Source organism: Podarcis vaucheri (assembly GCF_965113315.1).
Source record: "Podarcis vaucheri genome assembly, chromosome: 2".
NCBI lineage: Eukaryota > Metazoa > Chordata > Lepidosauria > Squamata > Lacertidae > Podarcis > Podarcis vaucheri.
In genome coordinates, this window is record NC_138760.1 from 117,427,428 (window position 1) to 117,445,921 (window position 18,494).

Genomic DNA, 18,494 nt, shown 5'->3' on the forward strand with positions numbered 1-18,494 from the left:
TTTATTAAAGATTTATTGGTTTACAAATGTCTCTTCTTTCAATTTACATCTTCTACAGATCAGTTTCATTTGTTGAGATATCAGTGTTACACTAGGAAGAAAAGGGGGAAAGAGGTGGAGGGGAGAATGGGGGGTGGGGTGGGGTGGCAACACTCATATTCTTCTACTTAGTGTATGTGTGGGGTTTTGTGTCAGTGTCACTTGTGTGGGTTCTCTTTACTATTGACTTATATTCCTTTGGTGGTGAGAGAGGTTGGGGGTGGCCTAGGGGGTGGGTGGTTGTCTTTGACTGGCTGTAGTGAAATTTGTTTTCGTGTGTGAGTGGTGTGTGTGTGTGTGTTAGCCAGATTGATTCATATGCTGTTGGTGAGTTGCCGGCTGACATTATGAGATTGTTTGTGAGACTTTGGTATTGCAGGAGAGCATAGGAAATGGCCTCCATTTGTGTACACTTGCTCTCTTGAAGAAAGCAGTGCTGCGTCATGACTTTGGATGGACATCGAATTCTGAACTGAATCAGGCTTATTCCAAAGAGGGGCAAAGCAACTCTGGACCAGTTTGAAGTGGGTCAGATTGATCCAGAGTGGTTTGGACTGATCTGCATCTCAAAACAAGCTAGAGCAGGCATAGGGAAACTCCGGCCCGCCAGATGTTTTGGAACTACAATTCCCATCACCCCCAGCTAACCGGACCAGTGGTCAGGGATGCTGGGAATTGTTGTCTCAAAACATCTGGAGGGCCGGAGTTTGCCTATGCCTGAGCTAGAGGCAGGGACTGATGGAGGAGTGGGGAGACAGCCCCACGCTTCCCGTGAGTGGCACTCACAGCATCAGTACATGTCCCCGCCCCAATATTATCATCATTATTATTAGAAAATAAAATAGAAAAGTTCTGGGGAAATGGTTGTCCCTCAACAAATATCAAATAAACACCAAGCACTTATTCCACCAGATGGCAGCAGGTTGCCACATACACACACAAGTCTCTTTTCTTTTTTCTTTTTTAATATAATTTTTATTAATTTTTACATATTAGTTATCATTCATACAACAGAACTTCACATCATACAATCTTTGGTCTTCCATCAGCCCCTCTAATGGTCTTCCGTTATTCTGCATTTCTTAAATTCCTATTGCCTTTAATTATCTTAACTAACAGACCCCCTCGTTACCTTTTTTTTTTTTGCAATATTTCAAATAGTCCATCTTACAAAACTTCGCGCAAACCTACAAGCGTAATATGATCATCACAATTACTCTCCAAATAGTCCGTAAATTTATGCCAGTCTTCTGTGAATCTCTGGTCCCGCAGCTTTCGAATTCTTCCTGTTAATTTATCTAATTCTGCATAGTCCATCAGTTTCATCCTCCATTCTTCTTTTGTTGGCAATTCTTCTTGTTTCCAATTTTGTGCCAATAATATTCTTGCTGCCACACACAAGTCTCTTTTCATGTTTATTGTTGCTTTAATGAACATACAGAACGAAGGTACTTCTGTTTCGTGTTTGCAGCAGTGGTGAAGTGGGACCTTGACCTGTGAGTTAATCACCAGCATTCTCTTGGTTCCATGCCTGCCTCCTAAAGCCTTCTCAGACAACACCCACCCACGGTTTGGAGACCTTGCTTTGGGACTTACAGAAACTTGCTTTCCTCCTCTAGGCTGAGCTCTCTCAGGTGTGGCTCAGTATCCCCATTTGCAGGCAGCACGGCTCTGATCTCCCTTTCAATGGCTTGCGCTCTGGCCTCCAGCCCTCTCTCGAACTCTGCCTTCTTCTCCAGCACCAGCTCCTTCACCGCTTTCCGTGCCGCGTCGCAGCCTTCAGCTAACGCGGCTCGCTCAGCAGCCAGGCTTGGTTGGTCAGCTTCCATGGCCAGGAGGCGGCCTAAGCTGCTCACACGCTCCATGAGGTACTTCTCGGACACCAGGGTGTAAGTCTCGGAAATCATGCCTACCAGCTGGGCCATGCTGGAGGCATTAAAAACATGCCCGTAAACCAGGTCAGCTGTGAAGGCTTTGGATGAGTAGCTGGAGATCTTCTGGGCTCCATCCACAGTGTCAGAAAATTCTTTCACGCTCCAGACCAAGCAGGAATCAATTAAGTTGGAGATCATTTGGAAAAACCTCACCATCTTCTCCCATTGCTCCTTCACCCGCCCCAGGGCTTCCAGGCCCTTGATGAGCATTTTTCTGGCCGTGTCAAAGTCCACCTCCTTAACTTGATAGCCTCTCATGGTGCAGAGAATCTCCGCCAATTCCTCGTTCTGCTTCTTGAAGTTTTCAAAGCTCCTCTGATACTCCTCCCTTGTGGCCTTCAGAGTCTCTCGGCTCTGCTGTACTTTCAGGCGGGCATTTTCCACCCCTGAGCTTGCTGCTCCCCCCATCTTGGACACGTTGGGTGGTTTGGGGGAAAAGGCCGGAGACCGAGTGTAGGCCTTGCTATAGGAGTCGAACTCCAAGGCCTTCTTGTGGAGTTGGTGTATCCCATCCAGCAAGCTCTTCCCCACAGAACCAATGCCACCCACCGCTGAGGCCACCTTCTCCAACTGTTGGCAAATATCCAACCCACCTTGGCAAATCTCCTGGGCTTTGACTTTGGGGTCGCACCCTTCCTCTTTCTCAATGGAGTCTCTCAGCCTCTGTAGGTTCTTCTTCACCCACTCCGTTTTGACCTCCCCACTCTTCTCATCAACAATCATAGATGCCTTAAGGCCTCCATGTTCATCCAAGACGTTCTTCAAGCTGGTAGCAAACGTTAACAGCTCAGCGGACTTGGAGCAGATGACACTAGCTGATATAAATGGAAACATCCTGGCCAGTCCCTCCCCACTGCCCATGCCAGCTACTTCTCCCAGACTCCCCTGCCTCCCTGCTGCCATCCGTGTAAACTCAACCGAAAAAGCACTAAGGGTCTGAGTGAGGGTGGTGACCAGCTCCATTCCCACTGCATCCCAGCCTGTGGGGATGGATTCCATGGCTTTCTTGTACTGTTGGAAGGACTCTTCCACATGCTCCCTCATCTGGTGGTGGTACCTTTCAGCCATCTCCTTGGCCTCCTTGGCTGACTTTTCTCTGATCTTGGCTTGTTCCAGAGCTGTCTGCACTTCCTCCAGCTCCTTTTCGTAGCCCTGCTTGGCGTTGAGACAAGCCTCGAGGAGTTCCTGGATGAGGTTGATCACATCGGTGAACTTGGCCCTCACCGCCTTGGCCAGCCCACCACACTGCTCTGTCGCCGCCTGGAGGTTCCTCAACTGGTTAGGAAGCAAGGCAGTGACCACCTCGGCCTCCTGGATGAGAGTCCGCACAATTGTTTTCATCTGTTCCGGAATGCTGTTTGCCAGCAGCCTGATTTGGTCCATGTTGACGTGAGCCTCGTTGAAGGCGGTCCAGCCTCGGTTGCTGACTTGGCACAAAGATGCCTTGAAGGATTCTGGGTACTTGAGGTGCTGGAAGCCTCCCTCTGGGGGAAGCAGGTTGATGGAGAAGTCGCCCTGCCCTGTGGAGATGAAGATCAGCTCCCCCAAGATAGCAATGGAGATGGGCGCTGGCATGAGAAACTCTTCCCAGTTGGCGTATGGTTTCATGAGAAGCTCGGTTTCTTTGTGTACGTCATGTCCTTTGCTGAGGGTCTCCACAGCCTTGACCAAACCATGCGGTTTTCCTTCTGGCGATGCCATTGTGCAAAGCCTGGGGGACAAAAGTGACATGTTATTCGGGAAAGAGGACCTTGAGAACAAGCCCACCACATTTAATTTTTTCACTCACTCACTCACTCACTCACTCACTCACTCACTCACAAACATTACTCTTTTAACCAAACAGATCCACCTAAAAACTGGAGCCTGAGTCATAAGGGGCAGTCACCTGACTAGTGATAGGTCTCATAAAACCAACAAATTCCTCACCAAGTGTAGGTTGTTGAGACAAGCAAAATCTTGATACTATAGGGAACCAGAAGTTGTAATTCTCTGAGCATATTCTTGTCAACATGTACCTGAAGCTGCAAGATTGTAACTCTATCCATTTACCAGAAATAATGCTTAGGGGTTGTATGAGCCAGAAAACTGGTACCATGAATTGGTTTCGTGAACAAACACAAGGGGCCATGATTCTAAGATTGGTAAGCCATTTCCCTTCCCCTTGAGAGACGGCCAGCAGATGGCTTCTTCTGCCTAGACTCCCAACAGCTGTAATTCTACAGATCTGATTTGTGGTAGGTCATCTGATGCCATCTGCATCCATGGGCAATACTGATTATATATAAACCATCCACCCCCAACTTGGTGTCCTTCACATATTTTGGACTACAACTCCCATCATGCCTCATCACTGGCCATGCTGGCAGGGCTGACAGGAGCTGGAATCCAACAACATCTTGAAGGTACCAGTTTGTCATAGGCTACACATACTTGAGCCTTGGAGACTCCCAAGTCAGATCAGAGCATAGTGAGAGTTGGGTTCTTTAGAACAAAGGTGGGGAGAAAGTAGATTGGTATCTACTAGTAGATCTCTGGGTGATTTCCAGTGGGTAAGCAACTCCTGTTTAACAAGAGCAGCATCAAAATGATTCTTCTCCTTGCCACCACAGTTAGACTGCTGAAATGAAGAAAAAATAGGTGTGGATTTTTATGTGGAAAGTCTGTGAGCATAGCTCAGTTCTGGCACTCAAAACAAGTCAATGTACTCAGCAGCAGCAGCTCACAGCTAGGGATGGATAGATTTGCAAATTGCAATTCTCTCATTTGTCCAACCTTAGATTTGGTCCTCCAATTTCTGCAGCAAATTTGCAACTTTAGAAAAGTCTCCTGAAAATCCACAGCATTTTAGTGGCAATTTCTCCTAATACAGTGGTACGTTGGGTTAAGAGCTTAATTCGTTCTGGAGGTCCGTTCTTAACCTGAAACTGTTCTTAACCTGAGACACCACTTTAGCTAATGGGGCCTCCCACTGCTGCTACGCCACCAGCGCACAATTTCTATTCTCATCCTGAGGTAAAGTTCTTAACCTGAGGTACTATTTCTGGGTTAGCGGAGTCTGTAACCTAAAGTGTCTGTAACCCGAGGTACCACTGTACGCTATAATGCGATCACGAATGTAATCTTCACAAATATATGCATTTTCATGTCCACTTGATCTTAAAACATAAATTCCTGTACACAATTCCTGCTTGGGTGGAGAAGGGCACTGCAAAATTCAGAGAAGTGCATACAGTGGTACCTCAGATTACATACGCTTCAGGTTACAGACTCCGCTAACCCAGAAATAGTGCTTCAGGTTAAGAACTTTGCTTCAGGATAAGAACAGAAATTGGACTCCGGTGGCACAGCAGCAGCAGGAAGCCCCATTAGCTAAAGTGGTGCTTCAGGTTAAGAACAGTTTCAGGTTAAGAACGGACCTCCAGAACGAATTAAGTACTTAACCTGAGGTATCACTGTATTTTGAACGGTGGCGTGTTTTGGAAAGTGCCAATTTGGTAGGTTTGCCTTCAAAAGCCAATGCAATCTCCCACATCCCTAATCACAGGGGAACATGTTCTTTAGTTCTAAGCATACGTTGTTTTGCATCTTGGTCTGTTTTGTGGCTCTTTGAGTTCCAGTAAAAAAAAACAAGCAAGGTCTTGCAAACCTGATGCCTGGCCTCCCTTGCTATGGATGGGGCTAGCTATCTAAAGGCAGCATAGGGGGCCAGAATGTCAGGATTTTCTTAAAACTTAGTGGCCATCTGTGAGTTACAGTTGGGGGTGCAAGAGGCCACTGGCCCCAGTCTCTGGATTCTCTTGGAAGGTAGCAGATGTTGAAGCTACAGCCAAATACGTAACTTAGAATCAGGAGGATTCTAGAAGAGAGAGTTATAGGAAAGAGAGCAGGCAGGAAAGTCTTGGGGCGGTCTAATGGGTTAGCTAGATGGAAGAAATGATACTGAAAGTCAGGGTTTCCGTGTTCTCTGAAATGGGAAGAAGATGTAGCAATTCATGGAAACGAATGGATTTGACAGCTTTGTGCAAGGAATCTGAAATGCGCCCGCTTTTAGCTTACTGAGTCAATTTGCCATTTGACTGACTGGTTTATGGGCTCAAACAACTCTGTTGCAACATAATTTGCCACCCTCACTTTTTGTTATCCTTCTTCAAGGACTGACAGCCTTGGATTGCCTTTGGGTTTACAAAAACACACAAGCCGTTAATCAATCACCCCTGGTAACAACAAACCGGGTCTGAGTTGGGGAAGGGCAGGGGGAACGGATGGAAAAAGGAGATAGCCATAAAAGTGGATGGGTTTATTAGCCCTTGCTTAACATTCCCTCGTAAAAGGCTCGGAGAGCCTTCCTCTCTTTTGAGGCTATAAAACATTATCTTGCAGATAGGAATAGTTCCAAACATGTAGCCTATTAGTTAAGAGTGATGTGTCCACAATCAAACAATTAGTTTGGATTCATAATATTGAAGAAGAAGAAAGAACTACGAAATTCGCAAGTTCACATAACACAGTTTAAAACTACAAAAATAAAAAATAAAATTGCATTGGCACTTTAATATAGGTCAATATCAGTCCCTTCATACGATGCATACACCAGCTGATAACCATTTGCTCTGAGTGCATTCTTGTGCATATCTCTCTCAGGATTTACACACTTTTCTTCTCGTCCCGCTGCTTTTACCTGGGGAAAACTGCTTTTTTACACCGAATTGGAGCAAACGGCAATGGGCTTTTCCGCAGATTGAGGTTTGTTCTGATTAAAATCTAAAGAGCATGTCAAGTGGGAAACTTCCCAGACTTGTGCTTTGCAGGGACAAAGGACAAGCAAAGGACAAGCAGAGCGGTTGGTGGGCTGTTTGTCCTTTTCCATTTTTCCGTTACAAAACATGTTGCACAAATGTGTGAACTTTCAAACTGTCTACTTCAAAAAAAATACGATACACCCCACCGGGTGCGGGTGGGGGTAAGCTCCTTGTCGCCTCCCCAGCTCTGCTGTTTACAGAATTCCCACTCTGCATATACACCAGACATTCAAAGCACATTTCCCCCCACATTCTGAGAATTGTAGCTTACCCCTCACAGAACTACAACTCCCAGCGCCATTAACAAACTACAGTTTGCGGGATTCTTGGGAGGGGCAAATGTGCCCTGAACGTGCCTTAAAGGTCTGGTGTGGATGCAGCCCCTGATTCCCAGCATTCAGCCCCTTACCCTGATTCACTAGAATCTACTTCCTTTCCCCCAATAAAACTAGGAATCTGTTGTTCTGTTAAGGCCAATGCTCTCAGTGCTGCCCTTGTGGAACTCAGCAGAGAGAAGGATGTGAGCAAAACCGCCTGTCGATACTGTGGCCCCACCTACTGTTGTTTTCCTCTTTTTGTCTTCTGCAGATAGGCATCAGTCACTACTGTGTTGACCCCTTATTCCGCTACTGAAGGGTGTCTAATGATGGCTAATTTTTTTCCATTATCTTCCCCATACACTATCCCTTTTCTTACCCTCCATTTCGTAAGCTTACTTATTAGTGCTGTTCTCTTTTTAAATAAATAAATAAATAAATAAATAAATAAATAAATAAATAAATAAATAAATAAATAAATAATAATAATTTTATTGGTTTTACAAATTCGTTCACATAAATAAAATGGTTGCAAATATCAAAATTAAAACAAGATTCTTCTGAATCTCAGGACTTCCCTCCTCCCCTCAGTGGGTTCTTAAAATACCTTTGTCAAATTCATACAGTGGTACCTCGGGTTACAGATGCTTCGGGTTACTTTGCTTCAGGATGAGAACAGAAATTGCGCAACGGCAGCGCGGCGGCAGCGGGAGGCCCCATTAGCTAATGTGGTGTTTCAGGTTAAGAACAGTTTCAGGTTAAGAACGGACCTCCTGAACGAATTCAGTTCTTAACCCGAGGTACCACTGTATTATAAGTTCATCCAAATTACAGTCCTCCGTTATATCCAAAGTCTCTGTTACATTGCATTAGTTATTAAAAGCCTGCCAAAAAGTCCAAGTTTTTACAGTGTTCTTTTAGACATAATCTACATTTCTCCCAATCTCTATTGAAGTTTTCTGCTTTTTAGTAATGTTCTCCATCCAGCCCCCACGCTGCTCCATTAAAATCCCAAGGCCCACAAATTTGTAGCGCCTCAATCGTCCTCCTCGCCACCCTGTTCCTTTCTCACTAATTTTTACAGTAAAATGAGCCCCCAGTGCTAAAATCTCCAGGGATCCCCTATTGCATCAAAGCTCACTCACCTTTCGTCGAGCCAAAAGACAATGGTGCGGTGTGCTCAGGTCTCAACTTAGGGCCCCATAAATAGGCTGTGGGTATGTTAAGCCACATACCCCAAGTATTTCGAAAGACCTGGCTTCACATGGACATAAATCCTAGTTCCTCCCAAGTTGATGTTTAAACCCTTGGGCTGGGTGCTGAGGAATGGGGAGAGCTGCCGCGTCTGCATTCTACATTCCAATTGGCTTACCATCCCTGTTATTTGCAGGTGGTCCTGGAAAGCAAAGTAGATTTGGAAGCACGGGCGAGATCCAGAGCAAACGAAGGTTACGCAAGTGGCAGCTTCCAACAAGGTAAGTCTCTACAGCAAAGGAAAAGTTGGATGGGCTGTCAGTGGCGAAGCTGCATGCTCTGGCACGGGGGGGGGGGGAGAACAGGCGGGGGCATGGCTGGCGCGCGTCCCGGGGGTGTGGCACACTGCCTGCGGGGGCATGGCATGCGTCCTGTGGGCATGGTGCCCGGCGCGGTGGGGGGCTGCGCAGCGCATGTCGGGGGGCGGCCACGATAGTACCCCCCTCCCTGGTGGTGCCAGGGGCGATGCGCTCTCCCCCCCCCAGGTTCCTCCGCCAGGGTGGGCAGTAACATTGAGTTTCTGGCAGCAAATGAAAAGCATATACAGTGGTACCTCGGGTTACATACGCTTCAGGTTACAGACTCCGCGAACCCAGAAATAGTGCTTCAGGTTAAGAACTTTATGTCAGGATGAGAACAGAAATTGTGCAGCGGCAGCGGGAGGCCCCATTAGCTAAAGTGGTACCTTAGGTTAAGAACAGTTTCAGGTTAAGAACGGACCTCCAGAACAAATTAGGTTTGTAACCCGAGGTACCACTGTACAGTGGTACCTCTGGTTGCGAATGGGATCCCTTCCGGAGGCCCATTCGCAACATGAAAGGTACGCAACCCGCAGCGGCGCATCTGCGCACACATGGGTTGTGATTCGCCGCTTCTGCGCATGCGCGTGACATCATTTTGTGCGCCTGCACATGCGCGAGCGGTGAAACCCGGAAGTAACCCTTTCCGGTACTTCCGGGTCGCCGCGGGACGCAACCTGAAAAAACGTAACATGAAGCAAATGTAACATGAGGTATGACTGTACAGTGGTACCTCGGGTTAGGTACATAATTCGTTCTGGAGGTCCGTTCTTAACCTGAAACTGTTCTTATCCTGAAGCACCACTTTAGCTAATGGGGCCTCCTGCTGCTGCCGCGCCGCCAGAGCACGATTTCTGTTCTCATTCTGAAGCAAAGTTCTTAACCCGAGGTAATATTTCTGGGTTAGCGGAGTCTGTAACCTGAAGCGTATGTAACCCAAGGTACCACTGTATGTTTTATGACAGATGACTTCTATTTGTCGGTAGCAAATATAATGGGGCAGGGACCACAGGTCACTGATTTTGAAAGGAGGAATTGAGTTTGAATGCAGAAATTCCAAGATTCAATCCTTGGCATCTTTGCTTGAAGATAAAAGGGAGTGGAATTGATCGGGGCAGCTGCTAGCTACCAGTCAGAGTAGACAATACTGAAGTGAATGAACAAATAGTCTGAGCTGGTATATGCAAGTTTCCAAATAATGCAGAATTTTTTTTTACAGGCAGAACAGATCTAACAAAAAAATAATGGGTATGTTCAGCCTTACAAGACTTGCCAATAATGTTACAGTGGTACCTCGGGTTAAGAACTTAATTCGTTCTGGAGGTCCATTCGTAACCTGAAACTGTTCTTAACCTGAAGCACCACTTTAGCTAATGGGGCCTCCCGCTGTCGCTGCGCGGTTTCTATTCTCATCCTGAAGCTAAGTTCTTAACCTGAGGTACTATTTCTGAGTTAGCGGAGTCTGTAACCTGAAGTGTTTGTAACCTGAAGCGTATGCAACCCGAGGTACCACTGTATAGTAAAACGTGTGGAAGAGGATAGGTTCCGCTGCCTGATATATCACTTTACTCGTCAAAACCACACCATAGAAAGGTAGTGCAGTGTTGTCTGTTCTTTCAACACAAAAAAGGCCAGGTTTACTGCAAACTGAGAAGGATTGGGAACCACAGTAAGTCCATGATTTGATCACAGGGGTCGGCAAAGTTTTTGTGGCTTGGGCCGGTTCACGGTCTCGCAGATGCCGTGGCGGGCCGGAGTGCGTGCACACGCATGCGCATACGCTATTTCCGGCGCTCCTTCCGGCGTGGAGAGGTGTGCAGCTTCCCATTGGCTGCTGGAGTTTCCTGCAACCAATGGGAAGCTGGCCAGTGTCGTGAAAGGCGGTCTCCGCTCTGCTCTGCACCGGTTTAGCGCGGCGCACGGGAGCCAACTTAAGCAGGTGGCGGGGGTCCCTCAGCGGGCGGCAGGGGTCCATGGGCCAGTTAAACAACCCCCACATGCTGCTTATGGCCTATGGGCCTTAGGTTGCTGACGTCTGATTGATGGCATCATGCGGAGGCCCAGTAAAATGTGAGTGTGTGAAGCATGCCAGTGCTGGGGTTCAGAACACCAAAGAGCTACTTTGGCCGGTTACAAACAGATGATTAACTTGCCACTCCAGTTCCCCTTCCGGACCACATTTCATAAAGACAGCTATGGTCCTCAGGTGGGTCTTGTCTTAACTTCTGACCTGATATCCTTGGACAATGGGCTTGCATTCCTGCGTGGGGTGGTAAGAGAGGACCCTCTGCCTTAATCTGAGCAAACACAAGCCTTTGTGCCATATAAATGGTCTCGTCTCAATTCTAGTCAGGGTTCCTCTGTAGCTGTTGGACTACATTATCCCCATAATTCCTGGCCATTGTTTATGTTTGAGGGTAAAGGGCCTTCTCGGTAGCGGCACCTGCCATGTGGAACGCCCTCCCGTCAGATGTCATATACAGTGGTACCTCAGGTTAAGTGCTTAATTCGTTCCGGAGGTCCGTTCTTAACCTGAAACTGTTCTTAACCTGAAGCACCACTTTAGCTAATGGGGCCTCCCGCTACTGCCGCGCCGCCGGAGCACGATTTCTGTTCTCATCCTGAAGCAAAGTTCTTAACTCGAGGTACTATTTCTGGGTTAGCAGAGTCTGCAACCTGAAGCGTATGTAACCCGAGGTACCACTGTGTGTGTGTGTGTGTGTGTGTGTGTGTGTGTGTGTATACATATATATATATATATATATACACACACACACATATATATATATACATACACCGGTATATATAATTTTAACATATCAGTTCCAGCAGGCATACAACATATCTTCTCATCTTATACAATATTTTAGACTTCCGTCAACACCTCTGATGATATTCCATTCTTTATCACTTATTCTGCATTTCTTAATAATAATTCTCTTCGTAGTCTTTCTTGCAGTATTTCACATAATCCACCTTACAAAACGTCTTGCAGTCCCCTCCCGTCAGATGTCAAGGAAATAAACAACAACTATTATTATTATTATTATTTATAGAATTTATATATTTATGTATATCACAGAACAAAATCAAAATATAAAACCACAAAATATATAATCAAAATAAAAACAACAGCCCAATAATGCCCCCCCAAAAAACCCACATTTTAAAAGGGCATATCTGATTTTAGAAGACACCTGAAGGCAGCCCTATTCAGGCAAGTTTTTAATGTTTGATGTCTTACTGTGCTTAATGTTTTCATTTGTTGGAAGCCGCCCAGAGTGGCTGGGGCAACCCAGTCAGATAGGTGGCATTATTATTATTATTATTATTATTATTATTATTATTATTATTATTGCTGATGGGAATCATAGCCCAATTTTGGGAAAGCGTGTTCTCCTTCATGGAGAGCACGTGTTGCGGTGGGGGCTGCCAGGACACTCCAAAGTTGGGGGACGGGCTAATTGATCGTTGGCCACTGATACGATTGGGGCTTCCCTTGTTGTTGGGAAGAAGTTAATGTTGCCATTTTTTGATTGACAGACAGAAATAGTAAAACTCCTTGCACGAATCTAGAGCTTCCTCTTTTCGCCCGTGCAGCGGATTGCCCGTCCCTCCCTCCCTAGAATAGGGTTGTTCGCTTTGACCTTGCTATGCCTGTCATGGGGTCGTCTGCTTTGGGGCAGGGGCCTGGTAGGAATTTTGTCCATCTGGCTGATTGGCTGGGGCCATTTGGTTTTTGCCTACTGCGTAGCAAATCGTCACAACTTGTAAGGTTCGCGGTTAGGCATTGGTTTATGGTTTGGTTGGTTGAGGGGCATGGATTGGCTGTGCCTGCCCCTCTAATGCTGCTGCTGCAAGGGATTCCGTTAAAGGCATTGGGGGCTAACTATTGCTTGTCCACTCTGTCAAGGGGGCTCGGGCCATAGCAATGAGCTCCTGGTTGCATTTGGGGTGAGGGCAGGTTCCCTGCTCCGCGTAACCCCCAAGTGTATCCCCCCATTCTGACTTTTGCATCATGCGGAATGTCAGTCTGTCCCCCATGGTGGGGACAGATAGTCGCAACCAATGCCTACGCAACCACTCACAAATTTGTATTTTAATAAAGTTGTGGCCAAAATTATGCCAAAAATCTTAAACAAAAACTTCTGTGTGATGTGTGAGTTATTGGGGTGGACCTGGGGACCTCGAAACGCAATGAACCACACTTGCATTTGACATCTCCCTCCCAATGACCCCCCCACAGTCCAGGCATATGATGCAACTTTTATTTTAACCCACCAAGTTGACCCACCTGCCTGGTTCTACACCTCTACATTTTATTGCCCCTCAGGGCCTTTTTTAGTTTATTCCTTATCGGTAGGATGGCCATTTGTCTCTATTACTTGACTAAAAGGAATGTGGAGGCCACTGCCTCAGGGCGGTTGGCACATCTTTGCTGATCTCAGGAGAAATTTTCTTGCGAACAGAAACCAAGCCCTCCTTCCAGCACACTGAGGAGGGAATTCCCCCTGCCAAGGGTGAGAATTAAGGCGGTTCATGAGAGAGGAAGAGGATTCCTTGGCGATGAGAGTTGATATTATCTTAGGGTCATTTTTTACAGGCCCATGTTGCAATTCAGGATGAACTGAGGCTTACGATGAGTTCCTCCAAGCACGTTCCAAGTTATTGCGTTTGGGCCAATGGGTTTCACTGACCCAAGCCAAGAAGAAAACTAGTGAATGAGCAATGTCCTGTTGCTGCATCCACACTGCATCCACGCTCAAGGACGTACAACATAATGCACCAATAACTCGATCTTATGCATGTTTATTTTAATGTCAATCCAATTTGTATACAATCGTACCTCGGACGTCGAACAGAATCCGTTCCGGAAATCTGTTTGACTTCCAAAACGTTTGGAAACCAAGGCGTGGCTTCTGATTGGCTGCAGGAAGCTCCTGCAGCCAATCAGAAGCCTCGTCGGACGTTCGGGTTCCAAAGAACATTCGCAAACCGGAACACTCTGTGGCGTTCGGGAGCCAAAACGTTCAACTCGCAAGGCATTCAGGATCCAAAGTACGACTGTACTGCCTTTCTTTATAACTTATAACTATACTCAAGCAATGACTAAATATCCAACAACAGCAAAAATCACATTATTCTCCTATAACAGAGAAATCCTAACTCTGACCAGAAAGCAGCAGCTTCCTATGTTTGTTCCTGGGAGAATAAAAAAGCAAGTACTGTAATAAAACTTTTGGGAGACGAGCTAGGGAGCGGCATCTCTCTGGGTGGTGGTCATTTTGGGATTAGGGATGCGCATTTTTCTTTCACAGTTAATGTGAAGAACTGCTGTGATCTAGAATAAGGGGTCAGCAAACTTTTTCAGCAGGGGGCTGGTCCACTGTCCCTCAGACCTTGTGGGGGGGCCGGACTATATTTTTTTTGGGGGGGAGAACAAATTCCTATGCCCCACAAATAACCCAGAGATGCATTTTAAATAAAAGGACACATTCTACTCATGTAAAAACACGCTGATTCCCGGACTGTCTGCGGACCGGATTTAGAAGGTGATTGGGCTGGATCTGGCCCCCGGGCCTTAGTTTGCCTACCCCTAATCTAGAATAGGTAAAGATAAAGGGATCCCTGACTATTAGGTCTAGTCGTGACCGACTCTGGGGTTGCGGCGCTCATCTCGCTTTATTGGCCGAGGGAGTTGGCATACAGCTTCCGGGTCATGTGGCCAGCATGACTAAGCCGCTTCTGGTGAACCAGAGCAGCGCACGGAAATGCCGTTTACCTTCCCGCCTGAGCGGTACCTATTTATCTACTTGCACTTTAACGTGCTTTCGAACTGCTAGGTTGGCAGGAGCTGGGGCCAAACAACGGGAGCTCACCCCGTCACGGGGATTCGAACCGCCAACCTTCTGATTGGCAAGTCCTAGGCTCAGTGGTTTAACCCACAGCGCCACCCTCGTCCCATTTATCTAGAATAGGTGCTGCCTTATGTGTGGAGTAAAGCGAGGACATTTTCATAAATTGACAAAGGTGTCCCAAATTGGCCTCCTTTTACTAAGTAATGAATCTGGCTTTCTGCATGAAGTTTGCTATACGAGTGTCCTTAATACGCTCTCCATTCCTGTTTCCCCTTCTAGCTCCCATCCAGCATGGCTCTTGTGCACGATACGACCTATAACTCCTCCATAAAGGAACACCTTGAGGCGGGAATGCAAGAGCTTGTTCTCCTCACTGGGCTTCTGCTCCTCCCGTGGTCAAATAAGGAGATGTGTGCTAAAACCCACAGCCAGGTCGCCAAAGCATCGCATCGTTTTTCCGAGGCCGAACAGAGTCTCGAGTCTCGCCTGCAGCTACTCGATTCCCAGTCAGAGGCCCTGATAGCCATGAAGAAACTCATGCAAGATGACCTGCAGGAGAAGAAGGGGGACTTGGCGGACCTCAGAACCCAGATCGTTGCCCTCAAGGAAGCTAAGAATAAGTCCCAGGAAATGCTGGAAACTGCAGAGTTGCATCTGGAACATACAGAGGAGCAGCTGAGACTGGCTCGTGAGGGAGTGGCAAGGAACCGTGTGGGCCGGGAAATCGGCCTCCGGATGATGGCCCTGCCAGGGCTTGGGTCGTTCATTGGTAGGTTATCCCCTGAGCCAGCAAGTCTTGAACCAGAAGTGGTACCTTCAAGATACCAGAACATCTCACCCCAACCCATTCCCTCAATACCCCCATGAAATATACTCGGAGTCGAGTGTGGATTTCATGCTCTTTATTCAGCTCATAGTAGTGAGGAATGAAAGTTCCCCCAAAATATCTGCTTTACATACATTATTTACACAATGGGCCGCACGTGATTGGCTAATTCTGGGATTCTCCTGTAGACCAATCAGGTTGCAGATTCACATCCACCTGGAGTTGGATTGGGTGGCTCCTGCGGACCAATCATACTGCTGCATTGTTCTAGGACCAATCAGACTGCTGCATTTTGGATCCTATTCAACTCAGTACATAACACCCCAGATGAAATTATCACTGATTTGTCTTTTCTTTTAGGGGCTGGCATGGCTATTGGTTACCAGGCGGCCTTGGACTCAGCGGAGAAACTAGTAATTGAGGCACAACAGGCTGTGGACCTCTGCACAGCAGAAGTGGCTGGCTACAGTGACAAGATCGCACGCCTCTCCCAAAAGGAGCAGAAGGTGCAAACTGGAATCAACTCCGCAAATCAAAGGATCCCCCAGATTGAAGCCCAGTGTGGTGAGCTGCTTGCTCTCCAGAGGGAGGTGACAGTGCAGCAGTCCTGGATCAGAAACTGCCTTTCCCTGTTGGATCTATTGGCAGGCAAGATTCACGCAGCTGAAGTCATGTCCAGCTACGCCTGCGTCCCTGAGTTGCTGGTGGATGTCTTGGAGGAAATCGCAGCCGTGGTGGGAGGGAAGGATGGAGCGGCATTCCAGGCTGATAAGGAACTCCAGGTCTCCGTTCTGGAAATCAACAAAGCTGTGAATTCCCTGAGAGCCAGGGCGGGAAAGAATGTGTCCACCGATGATTAACCTCTCCGTGGACTCTCCGATCAAAATGATTTTAAACAGTACTGCTCTGTACCTGTTTTCGCATTCCATTTCCCCATTTCTGTACTAGATCCGTACCTAAATGCTGCTTACCTACACAATTTGTAAGGGTTTTGGTGGCAGGATTTTGTATTGGAGTAAACAAAGTCCAATAACTTTACTAGGTCATGCTGTATTTTAAAAGTATGCAAATGCGGATGTCCTGAAAAAATTCTGGATACTGTATTGAGTGTGAAAAGCAATTGTCTTTTGTGTATTGATCCTATATATTTCGGCTCACAGCAGTTCTCAGGATGAGTATTTTACTGCCCTTTTGTGAGGGTGATGTAAAAAGGTAAAGGTACCCCTGCCCGTATGGGCCAGTCTTGACGGACTCTAGGGTTGTGCGCTCATCTCACTCTAGAGGCCGGGAGCCAGCGCTGTCCGCAGACACTTCCAGGTCACGTGGCCAGCGTGACGAAGCTACTCTGGCGAACCAGAGCCACACACGGAAACGCCGTTTACCTTCCCGCTAGTAAGCGGTCCCTATTTATCTACTTGCACCCGGGGGTGCTTTCGAACTGCTAGGTTGGCAGGCGCTGGGACCGAGCAACGGGAGCGCACCCCGCCGCGGGGATTCGAACCGCCAACCATGCAATCGGCAAGTCCTAGGCGCTGAGGTTTAACCCACAGTGCCACCCGCGTCCCTGAGGGTGATGACTGAGAGCCTTTGTATTTGACTTGGATGTAGGGAGTGAGGTTGGGGTGGCTATTTGCAGTGCTTTTGTCAGCCAGCACCAAAAACAAGACCCAGCCTTTCCCTCCTGCCTATGAAGACCTATGTACAGTAATTGACCTGTTGTGTTAAATCCAGGCTATGTTTGCTGCCCTTTATGAAATCAGTGGGAGTTTAGTTAGTCATAGGTGACTATCTTTTTTGAACTGGTTTTCAATGAGACCTGATTTAGTGTGGATCCAACCTCCTCTCAAAATAAGCTTTCTCCACAAAAGTGATGCCATTCCTCCCTGCTTGCTATGGAGAGAATATTGGATGCAATACACTTTGAGAGGCCTTCTTTAGCTCTGTATATGGTGACAACAGTGCAGTATGTCCCACTGTATTTATTGGGGCTTACTCCCTAATACAGGGAGGCGGTTGGCGCTGTGGTATAAACCACTGAACCTAGGGCTTGCCGATCGGAAGGTCGGTGGTTCAAATCCCTGCAATGGAGTGAGCTCCCGTTGCTCGGTCCCTGCTCCTGCCCACCTAGCAGTTTGAAAGCACGTCAAAGTGCAAGTAGATAAATAGGTACCGCTCTGGCGGGAAGGTAAACGCCGTTTCCGTGCGCTGCTCTGGGTCGCCAGAAGCGGCTTAGTCATGCTGGCCACATGACCTGGAAGCCATACGCCGGCTCCCTCGGCCAATAAAGCGAGATGAGCGCCACAACCCCAGAGTCGGTCAGGGGTACCTTTACCTTACTCCCTAATATAAGTGTTTATATTGTAGCCTCACATAACTATGATTCTGTAATCTTTAAGTAAGAAACCTGACTCACACATTTTCTAGGGGTCAGAGGAGCGGTTAGATTAGAAATGCCATTTTGTCCTTATTTTGATATGTCTCAAATGATTATGGTTTTGCTAAAATACATTTTACTTTTTGTTAATGGTTCAAAATTCTTGCCATCCAAATTTCTTGCAGCAGGCTATATACTTCATACAAAGGAGCAGGAAATAGGCAGTGGGTCAGAGAACCTCTGCAATTGTTAAGCTGATAGAAAAGGTGTGCGTAAAGACTCAGATCAACAAATCCCGGATTGTGTTTGGTGTGGATGCTCAAGAGAAACTTCCATCTGCCTGAGTAGAAATTCAAGGTGCTGTGTACAAAACCTGTTTTATATGCATTATTAAACCAAATAATAATAAAAAACTTTACCAAAAAAAAGGGAGCAGTTTAGACATATTTGCAAGATGGGCAAATCCTGCAGCCAATGGTCAATGAAAGGGACGGGGGAAAAGAGAGAAAGAATCCCATTTAAAAAAAAAATAAATAATAAAATTTGAGATACAGATAACAAGCTGTGGAACTGTCAGAGCCATTGACGTCCGATCGCGGAGCTTCCTGATTGGGTAGTTCAGAAATGGGGCGTGTCCACGCCCTTCAGCCCCTCCTTCCTCGCTATTGGGCCGGCCGTTCTCTCCTTTCCAGGGTATTAGCAGCGGTTGCCGAGATACCGTTAGCAGCATCTCCAACGCTCAGCAAGGTGATCTGTCACTTACGCCATGCCGTCCTCTGATTGGCTGATTT

General features: G+C 47.0%; 2 protein-coding genes across 4 annotated transcripts; one reads left to right on the forward strand and one right to left on the reverse strand.

Annotated features, from left to right (window-relative positions):
• Nucleotides 1-992: 992 nt before the first annotated feature.
• On the reverse strand, nucleotides 993-18,230 carry LOC309524735 (uncharacterized protein). Of its 2 annotated transcripts, none has more exons than XM_082209705.1 (2): nucleotides 18,123-18,230; nucleotides 993-3,684 (listed from the first exon to the last, which is right to left on the reverse strand). In XM_082209705.1, the coding sequence occupies exons 1-2, from the start codon at nucleotides 18,146-18,148 to the stop codon at nucleotides 1,632-1,634; spliced, it is 2,079 nt and encodes a 692-aa protein (XP_082065831.1). In that variant the 5' UTR covers nucleotides 18,149-18,230; the 3' UTR covers nucleotides 993-1,631. The 2 variants fall into 2 exon arrangements, with proteins under 2 accessions (XP_082065831.1, XP_082065832.1); XM_082209706.1 differs by lacking the exon at nucleotides 18,123-18,230 and adding an exon at nucleotides 8,238-8,308 and having other exon boundaries at nucleotides 1,049-3,684.
• LOC309525112 (uncharacterized protein) lies at nucleotides 8,427-18,116 on the forward strand. 2 transcript variants are annotated; one of them, XM_082210511.1, is made up of 3 exons: nucleotides 8,427-8,567; nucleotides 14,783-15,272; nucleotides 15,690-17,450. In XM_082210511.1, exons 2-3 carry the CDS (start codon nucleotides 14,795-14,797, stop codon nucleotides 16,187-16,189), a joined length of 978 nt encoding a protein of 325 aa, XP_082066637.1. In that variant the 5' UTR covers nucleotides 8,427-8,567; nucleotides 14,783-14,794; the 3' UTR covers nucleotides 16,190-17,450. The 2 variants fall into 2 exon arrangements, with proteins under 2 accessions (XP_082066637.1, XP_082066638.1); XM_082210512.1 differs by lacking the exon at nucleotides 8,427-8,567 and adding an exon at nucleotides 9,855-9,893 and having other exon boundaries at nucleotides 15,690-18,116.
• Nucleotides 18,231-18,494: the final 264 nt, after the last annotated feature.